The sequence below is a fragment of the Mirounga angustirostris genome, unplaced genomic scaffold (assembly GCF_029215605.1).
Source record: "Mirounga angustirostris isolate CCGP_5_RB_7025 unplaced genomic scaffold, mMirAng1.0.hap1 SCAF_2, whole genome shotgun sequence".
Taxonomy (NCBI): Eukaryota; Metazoa; Chordata; class Mammalia; order Carnivora; family Phocidae; genus Mirounga; species Mirounga angustirostris.
The window spans coordinates 186600592-186619252 of NW_026991710.1; the positions used below are offsets into that span (position 1 = coordinate 186600592).

Genomic DNA, 18661 nt, shown 5'->3' on the forward strand with positions numbered 1-18661 from the left:
TTTCCCTTTCCGTTCTCCCCGCCTCCGGAAGCAAGAGCCGTGCCGCTGGGAGCCGCGTGCGCGCGGTGCTGCGTGCGCGCGACCCTGGAACGCCGCTGGCGGCGTGCGAGACGGCTGCGACGGCCACGGCAGCCAAGTAAGCGGTGCGCCAGCAGCCCCTTGTTCCCCGCCCGCGACGCGCCCGCCACGCTCGCCTCCGTTCGGGATCCGTTTCCCCTCTCTGGAGCCCAGACAGCGGCGAGCACTCAGGGTCGGTATGAGGAAGCCAGCGCGGGAGGTTAGGAAGGCGGGCGGGCCGGGACCCCCAGCCCTTTGCTCCGTCGGCCCTGCGGCCCAGCCAGCCCCTCGGGTGGCGTGTGTAACCACAACAAAGGCGTCCGAGCCCGCGGCCGGCGGGTCCGTGGGGCCGCCCGCAGCCCCAGCCGGCCCCTATGGGAACCTCCGGGCCTACCTCCGGGATGCGTTCGGGGATGGCCTGGGGGCGTCGGCCCTGAGTCGAGAAGGGGTGGTTACTGGGAGCCGGGTTCGGGTCGGCGCCGCCCACCCCTGAGGACTCGACTCTGAACTCCGGAGCCTCAGGGGCTCTCAGTTATCTTCTGCCTCCCGTGCGGGGCGGGGAAAGGGGATGGTCAGGAGGGGGTGGTGAACGGGCCCTTGACTCGAGTCCCTGGAAAACGGGTGTTTACTCTGGGCCGAGATTTTCGTGGACCCAATCTTGTTTGGACCGTATTATACACCTAATTACAGAAATAATGTGATGTCACAGTAACGAAATGACAGTTTAAAAAATGCCAGATTCTTATTTGTGTTTTCCTGATGTATCTTAAAAAGCTTTAGTATTTCTGTTGCTGGCCCTGCAGGAGCGATGCAAATGGTGGTGAGTGTCCAAGTGACGCTCAGGCAGCTTTGACAAATACCGGTTTTCATTGAGCCCCAAAGACTTATTAAAGGAATTATCATTTAAGTTTTATCCTTTCCCAATATGTTGTAAAGAGAATCTTCACAATCTTAAGTCCACATTTTTATTTTCCAATGTAAATTGAATCTCACTAACTTTGAAATAAGTGTTATCGGAAGGATTGCTTAGTGGATGGGATCATTGGATAATTTTCCCATAAATTCAGTTAAATAACCAGAGAGCTTAAATCCTTAATAATAACCCTATCTGTTGGATGTTATGCCTGAAAAGTCTCCCAGGTGTTATGTGCCACCTCTCATGAACTGTGACGACTTAGTAAGGTGGGTCCTTAACTGTTGAGGACTACATCAACCATGTGAATACAGATAAGGGGATGGTTAATTCTGGTGTGTGTGGTAGGGGGGCGGGCGGGGGGGACGATTGTGGGAAACTGTCAAGGAGCCAGCTCAGGGAAAAGCAGTGATTTTTCTGCTTACATAGCAAAGAGCAGAACTAGAGTTCAATCTTAAGTCTCCTAACTCCACAAACTCCTTCATCAGATAAACATTCTTTGAATGTCTAATACTTGTCAGATCCTAGTTAGGCACTGCGGATATAAAGATGAGCAAGATCCAGGAGTTCCCTGTTTGGTAAGGAGATAAGGCACAAACTGTTAGCTATGAAAAACACATTTCAAAGAACTACCTAATCATTTGGATTACAAATAGATGTTGGGATTTAGACCTAGTTCATAAAATGTTATGGTTGGGAAAATGATATCCTCCTAATGCATGAATTCCCTCTGTGGCATCCCAACAAGTGGACATTCAGTTTTTGCTCCAACGTTATCTAGTGACTCGTGGCTCATAATCTTAGAAAGTAGCCCATTCCATTTTGAACAATTCTTAGGTTGATTTAAGAACAGGTTTCTTATATATTACATCTATTGATGCAAGTTCTACCTCTGAACTACAAATAACAGCTCTAAAATTTTTTTTTCATATCACAGTCCTTTAAATATCTGAGCATACCCTTTCTCTTAGCCATTACTTTTACTAGCTATGAATCCCTTGTTCTATGAACCATTGATCATGACTTAGATTCTAGACTCTTCACCATAGCACTGAGAGCTAGATGCTTCATTCAAGAAGTAGTTTGACCAAGCAGTATATAATGCAAGTTACCTTAAGACTGCATATTGCTATCCCGGTATGATTTAAGAGCATTTTAATCTTGATTTCTAAGTCATGCTTTTGCCACTTGGTAAGCTCCCAAGTCTTTTTTCAGTAAACCTTCTTTTAAGCTGGGGCCCACAGTGCACCTTCCCTCCTCACCTTCCCTCATTCTGTGTCTGTGCTATTGTGTTATTATTTGGCTATTTCAAATACACCTCCCCATTAGGTTTTTGGCTTATTAATTTTCCTCTGCTTGTTTCAGTATAGCAGAATCAGTAAGACTGCTGACTGTCTGGATTCAAATCCTGACTCTGCTGCTTTCTAGCCATGTGGTCTTTGAAAATGTCAGTTAACCTCTGTGCTTCAGTTTCCTTGTCTCTAGCCTCAGAGTTGTTACCAGTATTAAATGGTCAGTGAAAATAATCCATGGTAAGTGATCAATGAAAGAGTGCTTAAAACAGTGCTTGGCACATAATAAAATCTGTATGAACATTAGCTTCTTTTCCATTTATCCAGAACCTTTGAATCCTTATTTTCAACTGTCCATCTCATTTTTTTTAATTCACAAATTCGATAAAGCTTGAAGTCGTAAAAGGCATACTTGATACAAACTAATTTAAATTGTTAAAGGCATTTAAATTGCTAGGCCTTAGTCTCTTCATTCCTAATGTAAGGGGGTGAAATTTTTTCCTTTCAGGGCTGTTGGGGAACTCTGAGGGTAGGGGAAGGGTATTAGCTCTAACTTGATTATTTTGCCATGCACCTTTGTAGGGGACTTTAAATAGGTCTCACTCAAGGTTATCAGGGATCACAACATTTGACTTGATATGCCAAACACATAAAGAGGAGGCATGCTGGAAACATTTCAAGTTAGTGACTTCCAGAATTGTCACTCTCCTTGTCAGAAATACCTTTGGAACTCACTACTGTCTTTGGAAAGGTGGTTTGGTCACAAGCTCAGATTGGGATAGAGAGGGTCATAAGTTAATTTAAAGTTCTGAATTCTTATTACCTAGATTAACGCTTTTTAATTTACTCAAGGCTACTACTGGTTTATTTAATTTATGGTTCCAGTGAGGTTTGTTCCCATTTACTTTGTTAGTGGAAAACTGCTACATAGCAAATAAATCCCAGCAAAATGTGTGACAGTCACTGGCATGTGTATCTAATTGTAACTGTACAGACCATCCTTTTCTGTTCCTAAATCCATATTGCTAAATAGGTCCCATTTTCCTTTAAAAGTCCCAGTGGTGAGAACATCTTGTTATCTTGCTGACAGTTCACTATCAGATAAATCATAGATATCACAGCAATGTATTCTAAAGGTTAAAAACAAACAGATCTTACTTAAGGACCTTACTTTGAAGCAGAATAAACAGTGATTAATAACATCCTTAAACTATGCCTGCCTTAGAATCATGGCTGTGCCACTTACCAAGCTATGTGACTCTGGGCAAGTTCTTGCGCTGCTTCATTTTTCTCATTGGTAAATGGGAATGATAAAAACCTCTTAAACTTAGATACATTTTAGCTGTTAGTTGTACTAGAATAGTAGCACTAATACAAATGAGACTTAGTTATGTTAGTAATTTTGTGTATTTCCTGAAAAATGTAAACAAGTTTTTCTGAGGCATGGTAGTGAGAATGATTTGGATGATTTGTTTTTGAAAGAGTTGTTTTTTAAACTGACTAGGGAAATTTATGCTCTGGGCACTGCCATGAAACCATTTGTTTTTAAAATTTGAAGAAACTTCAAAAAAAATTTTTTTTTGAGAGAGCGCACAGGCAAGCAGAGGTGGAGGGAGGGGCAAGAGGGAGCAGGACAGAGAGAATCTTAAGCAGGCTCCATACTCTATCTCATGACCCTGAGATCATGGATCTCACGACCCTGAGATCATGACCTGAGCTGAAATTGAGAGACCCTTAATGAGGCTGAGCCACCCGGGTGCCCCGCGCCCCCCCCCAAATTTCTTTAATCACAAAGGTATTCTTAACCACGTAACAAAGTGAGAGAGAAAAAATATCTGCAACCCTTTTTTATTCCATCCCTTGACATTTGGATTAAAGAGTTAATTACCTTACAAAAGAGGGTAACTTTATTGAGAATTTGATGACAAAATAATGTTTATAAGAGCTATCCACCATTCAGTGGCTGCTTTGATCTGTTGGTTTCCTTTTTGAAGTCAGGTGAACAGAATTAGATTGACAATGTTCAGTCATAATTTTTTTTTTTAATTAAGTAGGCACTACGCCCAACATGGGGCTCCAGCTCACAACCCTGAGATCAAGAGTCACATGCTCAACTTGCTGAGCCAGCCAGGTACCCCTCAGTCCTATTCTTTGTGATGTGAAGACCAATGATCACAGGCCTCTGCCAGGTTCTTTATTTTTTACCCCCTGTGGGCTTCTTCACCTTCATCCTTTCTCTCCCCTTACAGCCTCATACTCTTAGCTGTTGAACGATGTCCTTCCAGTCCATGCTATGTAATTTTGTGCCCATGAGGAATTCAGTATCATGTGTGTTTTAAGTTTTATATAATTGTTCATTTAATTCTCTCTTTTTTTTTTTTTAAAGATTTTATTTATTTATTTGAGAGAGAGAGAATGAGAGAGAGCACATGAGAGAGGGGAGGGTCAGAGGGAGAAGCAGACTCCCTGCCGAGCAGGGAGCCCGATGTGGGACTCGATCCAGGGACTCGATCCAGGGACTCCAGGATCATGACCTGAGCCGAAGGCAGTCGCTTAACCAACTGAGCCACCCAGGTGCCCCCATTTAATTCTCTTTTAATAAACATTTTGTATATCTCAGCTCATCCTTTTTGATGGACATATAGTATATCTTATACAACATTTTGCTTATCCGTTTTCCTCTTATTAGACACTGAGTTTTTTCCTAACTCATTGCTATTACAAACAGTAGTGCTATGATGAACATCCTTGTACATGTGCCCAGAAACACAATTGGGAAGTGGCAGAACCAAGTTTGAGCCTGAGTGTGTCTGACTCCATTCATTCTTTATCATTGTGCAGACTCCCAGTCATCACTTATTTGCTTAATTTATTGCAGGGACACTATTCTAAAAACAGTAATGGAAATATTAAAAATGCAGTGGAATTGTTGGTTTTCTTCTAACAGGTCAACTTAATTTTGCCCTTTCCCCCCTAGTTTTTGTTTAAATGTGTAAATTGTATTATTATTCCAGTGTGGATAACAGGGGTTTTTTTGTTGTTTTTTTGTTGTTTTTTTTTAAAGAGTTTATTTATTTATTTGACACAGAGAGAATGAGAGAGAGAGAGCACATGAGAGGGGGGAGGGTCAGAGGCAGAAGCAGGCTCCCTGCCGAGCAGGGAGCCCGATGCGGGACTCGATCCAGGGACTCCAGGATCATGACCTGAGCCGAAGGCAGTCGCTTAACCAACTGAGCCACCCAGGCGCCCTGGATAACAGTTTTGTATTGTGCGTTTTTCATGCTGATATATCACCTAAATCAGGGGTCCACAACTTTCAGTAAAGGGTCAGTTGGTAAATATTTTAGGCTTTGTGGGCTATATGGTCTCTGTCACAGCTGCTCAACTCTGCAGTTATAGCTGTCAGAGACAATATCTAAACCTGTGGCTGTGTTCCAGTAAAACTTTATTTACAAGAACAAATGGCAGGTCAGATCTGGCTCATGCACAGTAGCCTGCTGACCCCTGATATAAATAATTCTTTTGATGGAGTCATAATATTCTTCTCTTCAAGTTTTTTTCAGTATTACAGGTAATACTATAACGCACACCATTCTTTCTTTTTAGTATTACATTCTTAGAATGAATTTCAGAAATGAAGGTACTGATTCAAAGGCTTATGACTTTCTTATGGCTCTGAAAATTAATTGCCAAATGCCAAGGAGATAAGTTTCAATTTTTATAAATTAAGAAAGTAAACTTTAATTTCAATGTGGATAAATATGACATCTGAAACCTTATTAAATATCTTTGAGGATCTGTGGAGGAGGCATCCTTCTGTTGATTTGAGTTTTGAAACTTACGAGGGCATTGATCTGTGCTGTGGGAAATAATATTTCTTGTATTTATTATTTCGGTATAAGTTATCTGATTTTTCTTAAACTTTTAAGATCTGCTTACATATCTTATCTCAATTTAAATCTAATAATGTGTTAGAATTTTAAAACTCATTTGTACTTTGATTAATCTTCACTTAGCTTAATTTTCCCTGAACATTCTATACTGTTTATGAACAGCACAACTACAATTTTGGTGTATTTTATTTTCTTAAGTACCTTGAACCCCTGACAAGGGATACTTACACATCTAATAAAGGAAGTCTAGCTAAGCACTTAGACATTTTTAGTAAATCTAATAAGTCTTAACTTACTAATTCAATTAATCAGATTTCCTTAAGCATTTAAAAGTTGATTGCAAATAGTTAAATTTTTTGTTTAATATGTCAGAATCTCTTAAATTCTTCAAAACCTTAAAGGCAGAAAAAGTTACCCAATGATGATAAAATGTATTACCACACATACCTCGAATCTGTCTTATTAACCTATTACTAATAGTATGAATTTGGTTGACATTTAAATCATGTTTGTACTTGTTTTATAGGTTGTGGGATCACTTAAGCAATTAAAGGCTCCAGAGTATTGTGGCTGATTTAGAAGACAGATTACATAATTTTTTATTGTAGTAGAATTAATCATAATTTGAATATACTGAGTGCATAATTGGATTGTTGGCTATATATTACTAGAAATTTATACTTACCTTTCTTTAACGTACCTCATATTATTTGCCCTTTTGAATATCTTTACGAACTAATAGCTTTCTACAGAAGTACTTTTTCATTTTTAAGTATATTTTGTGTGATTTGTTTTCCAGTACTAAATTGTCCAGTGTGGACAGTGGAAGCCCCTTTAAACTAGAGCTGTTGTTGTATTACCACGATATCAGGCATATTTGAATACTGTGCCTTCTGATAACAGTAAGATATTCTAGGCCCTTGTTTTTCTTTCCCTCCAAAAATAGAATCAGCTGCCTTCCAAGTCGTTACGGTTTTTTGATTGTTGGTTTTTGTTTTTTGGGGTTTTTTGTGTGTGTTTTAGTGGAGAATAGTATTAGAGGTCAAATTCTAAATTCAAGATGGCTTAGCTGATGTGGGGAGGTTGTAACACCATCCCTTCTTATTCTAAACTCTAATTGTACTTATAGAAGGTAGATTTTCCTTAGGGTTCACCTAGGTTCACCTAGGTGTATGGATATTCACCTAGGTATATGTTTGTGATATGTTTGCCTTGAGTACTCTTGTGAACTGAACTATTAGACTTACTTATGTTTCAAATCACAATTTATTATTACCCATGTAGCCTGATTATCGCTTCACTGAGTTACTATTTTTTTTTGGTGTTTTTTTGTCATGTTTCTCTATAATCAAACTTCTCAGTTTGGGATCTGCAATTACTATAAAAAGTGAAAAGTATTGGGAAATTATTCTTTGGTTTGATGATAACACTGGCCTCTTTTTCAGATATATTTTTACCATCATGGATCGGTTTATAGATGTATCAGAAGGTGAAGTGGACCATTCCTTCTTTGACAGTGACTTTGAAGAAGCAGAGAAATGTGAAAGTAACTCAGTTTTTGGCAAGCAAAATGATGACCCTAAAGAGAGAATAGATAAAGATACAGAAAATGTAAACTTGAAATTTGGAATACAAAGGAAGGAAAATGCAATAAAGGAGAAAATTACTCCAGAACACCACCCTGTAGAAAATGATAATATGCAAACCAGAAATTCTTTATCATTGACCACTTCAAGATCAAAAAAATTGTGGGATGCTACAACAGGGCATAAAATACACTTGCCCACTCCAAGTAGAAGTCCCAAAATTATAAAAGAAGGTGAAGATAATTATTATACAGATGGAGAGGAAAGCAGTGATGATGGGAAAAAGCAACATGTCAGGTCCAAGTCAGCTAAACCATCTAATAACTTTAAAAAAAACATAAGTAAAAAATATTCCAAAAGTAATTCCTCCTCCTCCTCTTCCTCTTTGTCCTCCTCATCTTCAAGTTCAGGCACAGATTGTTCAGATGCAGGGTCTGATATCTGTATTTCTGATTCATCGCCATCATTAAAGAAACGTCTATGTGGTGTAACCCACTTGTCACCAAAACAGAAATATAAACCAGGAATGAAATCAACAGGAATACAGCCTTCAAGTGCTAAACCAACAGTCAATGACTACCATGAGGAATCTGAAGATACTGTGACAGATGTCACTCCTCTGTCAACTCCAGACATCAGCCCTGTTCAATCTTTTGAACTGGGAGCATCAAATGATCAAAAAGTAAAAGTTAAAAGGCAAGAAAACGTGAGTCAAGAAGTATATGGAAATGTTGAGGATTTAAAAAATAATTCAAAATCGATGAAATCAACCAAAAAAGGGCAAGATAAACATGGGCCTGATCTCACATCAAAATCTTCAGTGTTAGATTCCAGTTCAGACCACAGATATAAACAAAAAGCCCTACATGACACAATGGACCTCAATCATCTGTTGAAAGGTAATTTTCTTCTCTTTTTAAAAGCTGTATATATTGGACTTAGATATTAAACTTCATGGTATTTTGAGCTTAAATATCAAATGCTATGAATTTGCATTGATTTTTCTATTAGATATATTTTATTGTTTGGGATAATTGATGTAGTAACTTTACCTAATATCCTATTTTACCATAAAAATACCTGGAATATCATTAGTTATAATATTGAAAAGCTAATTAGGACTAGAAACTACTGCCCTAATTCTGTTTTAGTGTCTTACAAAGTCATAAAGTCTAGAGGGACCAGATAGATAACAGAAATGAGAGAAGTGGAGCCAGATGTTTTTCACTTTTGAGAGATGTGTATAAGATACATTTCACTTTCTTCTTTAAGAAAGGCAACAGTACTAAAGTTAAAATAACCTGACCTGTTGTCTTCATATCAGAGAAAGTGGCAAAAATGCTGGCAAATGAAATTTTCAGAATAAACTGTAGGGAACTATTCAGACTTTAAGTTAAAGGTTAAAGAGGATTACTTGAAAATAATTACCAAGTTGATGAAATAGCATAATTCAAGTTTCAGTTCCTTTAAGATAACAAATTTTTTGAGGTATAATTGACACAGAGTATTTTGTTGGTCTCAGGTATATATATATATCACAGTGATTCAATACTTTTATACATTATTAAATGATACCCATCATAAGTCTAGTTACCATCTGTCACCATACAAAATTATTACAATATTACTGACTTTAGTCCTTGTGCTGCACATTACATCCCTGTGACTTAATTTATTTTATAAATGGAAGTTTGTTCCTCTTAATCCCCTTCACCTATTTTGTCCCTTCCCATCCCCAACCCTTCCTCTCCTCTGGTAAGCAACAGTTTGTTTCCTATATCTGTGAGTCTGTTTAGTTTTGTTCTTTTGTTTTGGTATTTAGATTCCACATACAAGTGAAAGACAAATATGGTCTATTTGTCTTCATCTTATTTCACTTAGCATCATACTCTCCCCGTCCATGTTGCCACAAATGGCAAGATCTCTTTCTTATGGCTGAGTAATATTCCATTGTGTATATATACCACATCTTTATCCATTCATCTGTCGATAGATACTTAGGTTGCTTCCGTATCTTGGCTGTGGTAAATAATGCTGCAGTGAACATAGGGGTGTGTGTATCTCTTCAAATTGGTGTTTTCATTGTCTTTTGATAAATATCCAAAAGTAGATTGCTGGATCATATGGCATTTCTGGTTTTAATTTTTTGAGGAACTTCCATTCTGTTTTCTGTAGTGGCTGCACCATTTACATTCCCAACAGTATAAGAGGGTTCCCTTTTCTCTACATCCTCACCAACTCCTGTTGTTTTTGTGTTGTTGATTTTAGCCTTTCTGACAGGTGTGAGGTAGTACCTCATTGTGGTTTTGATTTGCATTTCCCTGAGGATTAGTTACGTTGAGCATCTTTTTATGTACCTGTTGGCCATCTGTATGTCATCCTGTCATCTTTGGAAAAATGTCTACTCAGGTCTCTGCCCCCTCCCCCCACTTTTTTTTTATTTTTATTTTTTAAATATTTTATTTATTTGACAGAGAGCGAGAGCAGGAACACAAGCAGGGGGAGTGGGAGAGGGAGAAGCAGATCTCCTGCGGAGCAAGGAGCCCGATGTGGGGCTCAATCCCAGGACCCTGGGATCATGACCTGAGCCGAAGGCAGACGCTTAACGACTGAGCCACCCAGGCGCCCCCCCTTTTTTTTAATTAAAGTGTAATTAATATACAGTGTTATTAGTTTCAGGTATACAATGTAATGATTCAGCAGTTCTATACAGTACTCAGTGCTCATCATGTAACAAGTAAGAACAAGTGTTCTGTTACTCCCCTTTCTTTATTTACCCATCCACCTACCCAATCTCCTCTGGCAACCACCAGTTTGCTCTCTGTATTTAAGAGTGTTTTTTTTGTCTTTTTTCTTTGTTTTGTTTCTAAAAGTCCACATATGAGTGAAATTATATGGTGTTTGTCTTTCTCTTATTTCTCAGTGTTATACTCTCTAGGTCCATCCATGTTGTTGCAAGTGAAAAGATCTTATTCTTTTTTATGGCTGAGTAATAGTTCATCGTACATACATACCATGTTTTCTTTATCCATTCATCTATGTATGGACACTTGGGTTACTTCCTTATTTTGGCTACTGTAAATAATCAGTAAACAAGGGTGCATATATCTTTTCAAATTAGTGTTTTGTTGTGGTTTTGTTTTGTTGTTTTTTAAGTAGGTTCCACGCCCAGCATGGAGCCCAGTGTGGGGCTTGAACTCACAACCCTGAGATCAAGACCTGAGCTGAGATCAAAAGTTGGATGCTTAACCAACTGAGCCACCCAGGTGTCCCACAAATTAGTGTTTTTTTATTTCTTTGGATAAATACCCAGTAGTGGAATTACTGGATCATATGCTATTTCTATTTTTAATTTTTTTTAGGAACCTCCCTTACTGTCTTCTACACCAGTTTTCATCCCCACCAATAGTGCATGAGGGATTCTTTTTCTCCACATCCTCACCAACACTTGTTATTTCTTGTCTTTTTTATTTTAGCCATTCTGACAGGTATGAGGCAATATTTCATTATGGTCTGCTCAGGTCCTCTGCCCATTTTTTAATCAGGTTATTTTTGATAGTTTTTGAGAGTGTAAGTTCTTTATATATTTTGGGTATTAACCCCTTATCAGATGTATGATTCAAATATCTTCTCCCATTCAGTAGATTGCCTTTTCATTTTGTTGGCGGTTTTCTTCACAGTGCAAAAGCTTCTTAGTTTGATGTAATCATATTTATTTTAGCTTTTATTGCTCTTACCTGAGGAGACTAGTCCAAAAAAATATTACAAAGACTGATGTCAGAGAACTTACTGCCTATGTTTTCTTCTAGGAGTTTATGGTTTCAGGTCTTACATTCAAATCTTTAATCCATTTTGAGTTTATTTTTGTATATGGTGTAAGATGGTCCAGTTTCATTCTTTTTGCATATAGCTCTCCAGTTTTTCTAACACATTTATTGAAGAGACTGTCTTTTCCTCATTGTATAATCTTGTCTTCTTTGTCCTAGATTGACTGGATACGTGTGTGCTTATTTCTGGGCTCTCTGTTCTATTCCATTGATCTGTGTGTCTGTTTTAGTGCCAGTCCATACTGTTTTGATTACTATAGCTTTGTAGTGTAGTTTGAAATCAAGAAGTGTAATACCATGTTTTTTTAATCCTTTCTTAATATTGGTTTGGCTATTTGGGGTCTTTTGTGGTTCCATACAAATTTTAGGATGCTTTGTTCTAGCTCTGTGAAAAATGCCATTGGTATTTTGATGGGGATTGCACTGAATCTGTAGATTGTTTTGGGTAGTATGACATTTTAAGAATATTAATCTTCTAATCCATGAGCATGGTATATCTTTTTGTAAGCTATAAATATTTTTTAATTAGTAAACATTTTTATTGCTGTATTTCCATATCAATTTATTATTATTTTTTGAACATATCAATTTATTATTATTTAGTGTGAAAGAAACAATTTTTTCCACGTGAAGTAAAAACAACTTGAAACTTTACCTTTACACTAGTAAATGTAACTGTAATAGGTTTGCAGGTTAGATTTTAGGTCATTTGAAGATAACATTTTTAAATTGTAAATAGTATTCTTTGTCTTTGTTTGAAATGCTGTTGAAAGAACAAATCTTTAGGTACATAATTTATATATGGTGGTAATGTAAGAAGAGTATAAGCAAATCCCTTATGTAGTCAAATGATTCTCACAGTCAGAAGGGTAAAGTATTTTGGAGGAATTTACGCTTGCCCCCTTTTTTGTAGGTTTTCTTTTCTCTCTGCTCTGATTGTACCTATTGACTGTTTAGTGTGTTGAAAAATCAGGCTTTTGGAATTTGGCCATCACCATCTAGTTGTTACGCCTCCACTCCCTCCACTCAATCTCTTAAAACTTTCAGTATTCAGTTTTTTTGTTCTTGCCCCTTTGCTTCTTCCCCTAACAACCCGAGTGATCTTTTAAAAATAAAACTAGTCTTACTAGTTTCCTTCTTAATTCTTCAGTGGGCTCACTCTTATGTTAAGAATAAAATCCATGGGGCGCCTGGGTGGCTCAGATGGTTAAGCGTCTGCCTTCGGCTCAGGTCATGATCCCGGGGTCCTGGGATTGAGCCCCGCATTGGGCTCCCTGCTTGGCGGGGAACCTGCGTCTCCCTCTCCCTCTACTGTTCCCCCTGCTTGTGCTCTCTCACTCTATCAAAGAAATAAAATCTTTAAAAAAAAAACAGAAAAGAATAAAATCCAAATTCCTTATTGTAGCCTAACAGTCAATGTCAGTGATTCTCATCCCAGGCAGTATATTAGTATCACCTGGAAGACTATTAAATTATTAAACACAAAACAAATACTGATGTGTAGGCTCCACAGAAATTTTGATGCAGTTAGTCTAATAGGCTGTTAAAGTTGATGAAAACCATTACATAGTGTGGTTATTGCTTGCATCTCCTTTAAAAAAAAAAAATCTTTCATTACCTTGCTTCAGTCACAGTGCTTTCTTACTATTCTCAGATACTTTGTATTTATGGGGCATTTCCACTTACTGTTGCCCTTTTTCTTTGCATAGACACCTTCTGTCTGTTTCTCAAGTCTTGGTTTATGTATCTCCTCCTCAGAGATACTTTTTTCTGGATGTTCTATCTTTCGTAGTTTCACATCCCTCCCCTTGGCGGTCACAAAAGCCTGGTTTCCTTCCATCAGGATACTTATCAGACCCTGGAATTAGTGTAGTTTACTTGCTTATTTCTCTCACTGGAGGGTAAGCCACATAAGGGCAGGGTCTTAGTCATTGCTAGAATCTCCAAATCTAGCCGCTGTTGGCGCAAAATAGGCAGTATTTGTCAGTGAAGGAACCAAGGAAACTTCTGTTGTTGCACAGCTACGATGGTTAGGAAGTGTATTTTGTATGTTTCACTGACATTTGATTTTTTAACAATTACCTCTTCCTAGATTGGCATCTGAAAGACACAGAATACATCTGTGCCACCATCAAAATTATAATTGCTAATATATTTGATTAATATTCTTTTTTAGGGAAAATCTCTAATTCTTTGTCAAGCCATCCACTGTAAAAATTCTCACTTTTTAAAAAAATTTTAGAGCTACTTTCTAATCTGTAAGATCAATTGTATGATCCATGAGGTTGATGAGTGATCACGTTGAGGACTTCGTCTATCTTCAACTCTTCCAGATTTCCAGCACCAACCCCAGTGCTCTAGCACAACGATTTTCAAACTTTTTGGCCCTTGGACCAGAAACATTTACACTCTTAAAAATTATTGAGGACCCCAGAGAGCCTTTTGTTTATGTGGGTTATATTTATAAATATTTATCATATTAGAAATTATATTAGAAATCTAAGCAATACTAATTCATCTGAGAATAATGGTAATAAACCAATAATGGTAATAAGTAGGTTTTATAAAACATAACTATCTTACCAAAAAAATGAGATTAGCAAATCTCTAATGCCTGGCAATAGAAGATAGCTGGAGTCTCATAGCGTCTTCTGTATACAGCTGTTGATATTTTGGTTGAAGTACATGAAGAAAAACTGGCCTCACACAGATCTTTAGAAAATGGAGGAGTATTTTAATGCCCTTTTCAGTTAATTTTAGATATTCTTTGATACCAAGATTCCACAGGTATTGGTTTCTTAAATGTTAGTTATAATGTGAAATTTGAGACTAATTAATTCGTAGTGTATTATTTTATAACATTGATCTTAATTTTGAATGTGTCTTTTCCCCTTTCATGGTTTTGTAACAGGATGTGTAGGTTATTTGGAAAATATTGGTTCATTGAGCTTACAAATGACGTATTTCAGAATACACTATATAGAAATTATAGTTGTTAATATCACTACCAATATCATCAGAAGGCTTTTGAGAAGCTTTCAAACTCAAGTTTACCAAAAATTCTAATTTTTACTAAAACACTCAGATTGTATCATCACCAAAAAATACTGTCAATTGTTTTCCTCAGAGTTGACAGAATTGTTTTACTTACTTACTTACTTATTTATTTATTTATTTATTAAGGATTTTTTTTTTTAAAGATTTTTATTTATTTATTCATGAGAGACAGAGAGAGAGAGAGGCAGAGGGAGAGGCAGGCTCCCAAGGAGCAGAGAGCCCGATGCAGGACTTGATCCCAGGACCCTGGGATCATGACCTGAGCCGAAGGCAGACGCTCAACCATCTGAGCCACCCAGGCGCCCAAAGATTTTATTTTTTAAGTAACCTCTACACCCAGTGTGGAACTTGAACTCACAACTCTGAGATCAAGTCACATCATCTACCAACTGAGCCAGCCAGGCACCCCAACAGAATTGTTTTTTAAAAATAGTATTTGTAATACAAATATTGGAAGGTGTTTGAAATTAAACCATAAAAATTTATCTGATGAGATAATGTAGACTGGTCACTAATGCTTTGTATTAATAATGTGCATCTAATATATTTACTTTTTTTCTTCTGTGTTATTTCTAGTGCTGCGTTGTTCTTAATTTCTAATGTGATTTATATGTGTTTAAAAGTAGCAGCCTAACATTTGGCATATAAAGTATCTCAAAACTGTCTTTAGGGGCGCCTGTGTGGCTCAGTTGATTAAGCATCAGACTCTTGATTTCGGCTCAGGTCACCATCTCAAGGTTGTGAGATTGAGCCTTCAGTGTGGAGTCTGCTTGTCCTTTTCTCTATTTCTACCCCCCACCCCCACATGTGTGCTCTCCCTCTCTCTCAAATAAATTAAAATCTAAAAAAATTTTTTTTCTTTACAATTAGGTTGAAAAAAGTACAAATGGGTATTGAAAAAAAATAATGTTACAGAAAATTAGTGAAAAATATATATGACTTACAGGTTTTATTGTGTTTTTTTAATACTGTTTGACTAAATTATAATTTGCATTTTAAGGGCCCACTGTTCCAATTCTTATTTTTATAATACTTTTTGATTCCACAAATTATTATTCTTTTTTAAAGATTTTATTTATTTGAGAGAGAGAAAGCACAAGGGGGGGAGGGTCAGAGGGAGAGGGAGAAGCAGGCTCCCCACTGAGCAGGGAAGCCTGACGTGGGGCTCAATCCCAGAACCCTGGGATCATGACCTCAGCTGCAGGCAGCCGCTTAACCAACTGAGCTACTCAGGCACCCCTTGATTCCACAGATTATAAGGACCACTCTATCCTAGGAATGAGAGGGTGAGAGAGAGGGGACACATCCAATAAAAAGCTTCTTTTAGGAAGAAAACACTTCACTCTTTTGGAATTGTCAGATTTTAAAAAGCCATCTAATGGAAAATAATTTGTGATATCTGAGCTTTATGTTCAGGACTATCAATGATCATCTCTTTGTGTCAGGATCATTTTGGATGCAGGAAACAGAAATTCCTAATGAAACAATGTTTCTCACCTAACAAGAATTCCATAGATAGACTAGGCTTGAGAGTTGACCAATTCAGTGGCTCAAAAATGTCCTCAGAGACCCAGGTTCTACCACTTGTTCCCCAGCTGTAGTGTTTGCTTCATTCTTAGGCTAGTGGGAGATGTCTGCAGCAATTTTTAGTATTTATATCCAGACATGAGAATGTCCAGAGAAAGGGAACTATCTCTTCCTCTGGCTGTCTCAGAATGGAGGAAGCTTTAAAGAAGCACTTTCAACTGACTCTCTTATGTCTCATTGCCCAGAATTGGGTTATACTCCTATTTGTAAGACAGTCATTGGCAAGAGGAATAGGATTATTATGGGCCAGACTCACCCTGAAGTTAGGAGTGGGAATCAGGAGAAGGGTGGTCAGCTTCCCCTTAGGGACAGGGCTTCAGGGAAAGGGATGTAGGTAGGGGTCTTTAAAAGGGGGTGGGGGTGGGGAGATTTGTGAAGAATTAAGAAGGAGGAAAGTAGAAGTGTATGTTAATTGGGCAACCAACTTTATCCACTAGGCCAGAGTTTCTCAAACTTTAATATGCTTTGCATACAGGGGCACTGGGTGACTCTGGTTTAAGCATCAAGTATCCCTCACTATTCCTAATTCATTTTTGAAACTTTGTTGGATATGGAAAGCCTAAGTATTTTTCCCACCCAAAATCCCTGAACAGTTTCTCCAAGTGTAAATGAAGCACTGAAACATTGTTCAACACAGAAACTGAGCTAAATGTAGAAGGAAAATTTATTCATACTGCTACAGGGTAGTGAGCCCTGATCTGAGTGACCTGATTTAAGTACTGCTCAGAGCTTTTAAAGGCACAGGAACAAAGGTGGCATTTTGCCACTTGGTACATCTGTTGCTGGAGTCCTTAATAATCCACAAAGGTTTCTTTATAACAGTAAAAGATTTTAAACACTAATTATAGCTATCAGTCTATAGCATAAAGCATTTCTTTGTATTACTTTAGTTTTTCAAAATTGTTATTCATGCTCGATTGACCCACTGTTTTTCAGATCCAAGAATATTTTCATAAGTTTTCTTTGTTTTCCTCATAAAACTAAATTGTTGGACCTGGTGAGAGGGAGATGTATGCATGGCCAAGCTATTCCTTTCCTCACTCATTTTTCAAGACGCTTTATCACTTTCAACTTCTTTTCTATGGGCTGTTCTAGGCCTCTGGCTCAGCTAATTTCCTCACAACCTTTTCCACTTAACGTGAAGAAGACAAGAGTGATAATGCATAGCCCATCTCACAAATTATGAGCAGAAGATGTGATCCTATCAGAGAACAGCTGAGGTGGGAACACAGCACCCTCTCAGTTTTAAACATTGTCACTAGTTTAACTGAAAAGATACATTGAAATAGTTTTATTGTTTTGAAGAAAAAATTTAGTTATTGAAGTATTGGGCCCAGATAGTGGGGGATGCCTGTACAGCCAACAGTTTAAAATAACATCTTAACTGAGGCACCTGGGTGGCTCAGTCCTTAAGCATCTGCCTTGGGCTCAGGTCATGGTCCCAGGGTCCTGGGATCAAGCCCCGCATCGGGCTCCCTGCTTGGCGGGAGGCCTTCTCCCTCTCCCACTCCCCCTGCTTGTGTTCCCTCTCTTGCTGTGTCTCTTTCTGTCAAATAAATAAATAAAATCTTAAAAAAAAAAAAAATAACGTCTTAACAAGTTTGTAAATTTGAACTATAAAATATTAAGCCTGTGAAACAAAGGTTAATCAAAGAATGTAAAATCAAGTATCCCTATTATAGGCCAGAGAATAGGAAACAGTATTGAACTTGGTTACTTACATAGTGAGGTGAAGAAAATTCTAGAAGTGGAATCAGAAGACTTTTGGCTTCTGAGTGTTATCCATGTGACCATAGACAAGCAATAACTATTCTGTGCCCCAATTTCTTCATTTGTAGAATGAGGCAGTTGATACAGGTTGCTAAGGTTCGTTCTAAATTCTGGGCTATGGGGTTCTGTGAGAACTGTTAGAAGGGAAGATTAGTGTAGGCCAGCATTATTAGATATTTGGCTTTATTTATCTGATATCTGACTTTAAAGTAGATCTTGAAAATTTAGTAGAATTTCTAAATATTTCAGCCTCTTTTAAAGAGCTCAATAAGGGCGCCTGGGTGGCTCAGTTGGTTAAGCACCTGCCTTCGGCTCAGGTCATGATCCTGGAGTCCTGGGATCAAGTCCTACGTCGGGCTCCCTGCTCAGCAGGGAGTCTGCTTCTCTCTCTGACCCTCCCCCCTCTCATGCTCTCTCTCTCTATCTCATTCTCTCTCTCAAATAAATAAAATCTTAAAAAAAAAAATAAAGAGCTCAATAACATGGCTGATTTGGGGGACTTCCTACTCCCACCCCAAGCCTGCTTTTGCTATATAAATGTTGAAAAGGTGTGGTTGTAATTGGTTCTTTGGCCTTGAGCTATAAAGCATTGAATAGGCAGGCAGAGAGGATGTTATAAAAATGGAGTAGTGGAGTAAACAGAAGTTCATATATTGGGTTATGGCATGAGTCTGATATT

The 18661-nt window shown here is 38.0% G+C and overlaps 1 protein-coding gene across 4 annotated transcripts in view; it reads left to right on the plus strand.

Moving 5' to 3' along the window:
- The window catches only part of CFAP97 (cilia and flagella associated protein 97), a 37162-nt gene continuing 18501 nt past the window's right edge, over positions 1 to 18661 (plus strand). The window contains exons 1-2 of one of the 4 annotated variants that reach the window (XM_054508563.2): positions 1 to 136; positions 7601 to 8640. In XM_054508563.2, coding sequence (XP_054364538.1) covers positions 7617 to 8640 — 1024 coding nt within the window. In that variant the 5' untranslated portion in view covers positions 1 to 136; positions 7601 to 7616. Of the gene's footprint in view, positions 251 to 4648; positions 4837 to 7600; positions 8641 to 18661 lie in introns of those variants that run through there. The other 3 variants (XM_045879648.3, XM_045879647.3, XM_064585695.1) reach the window with 3 other exon arrangements.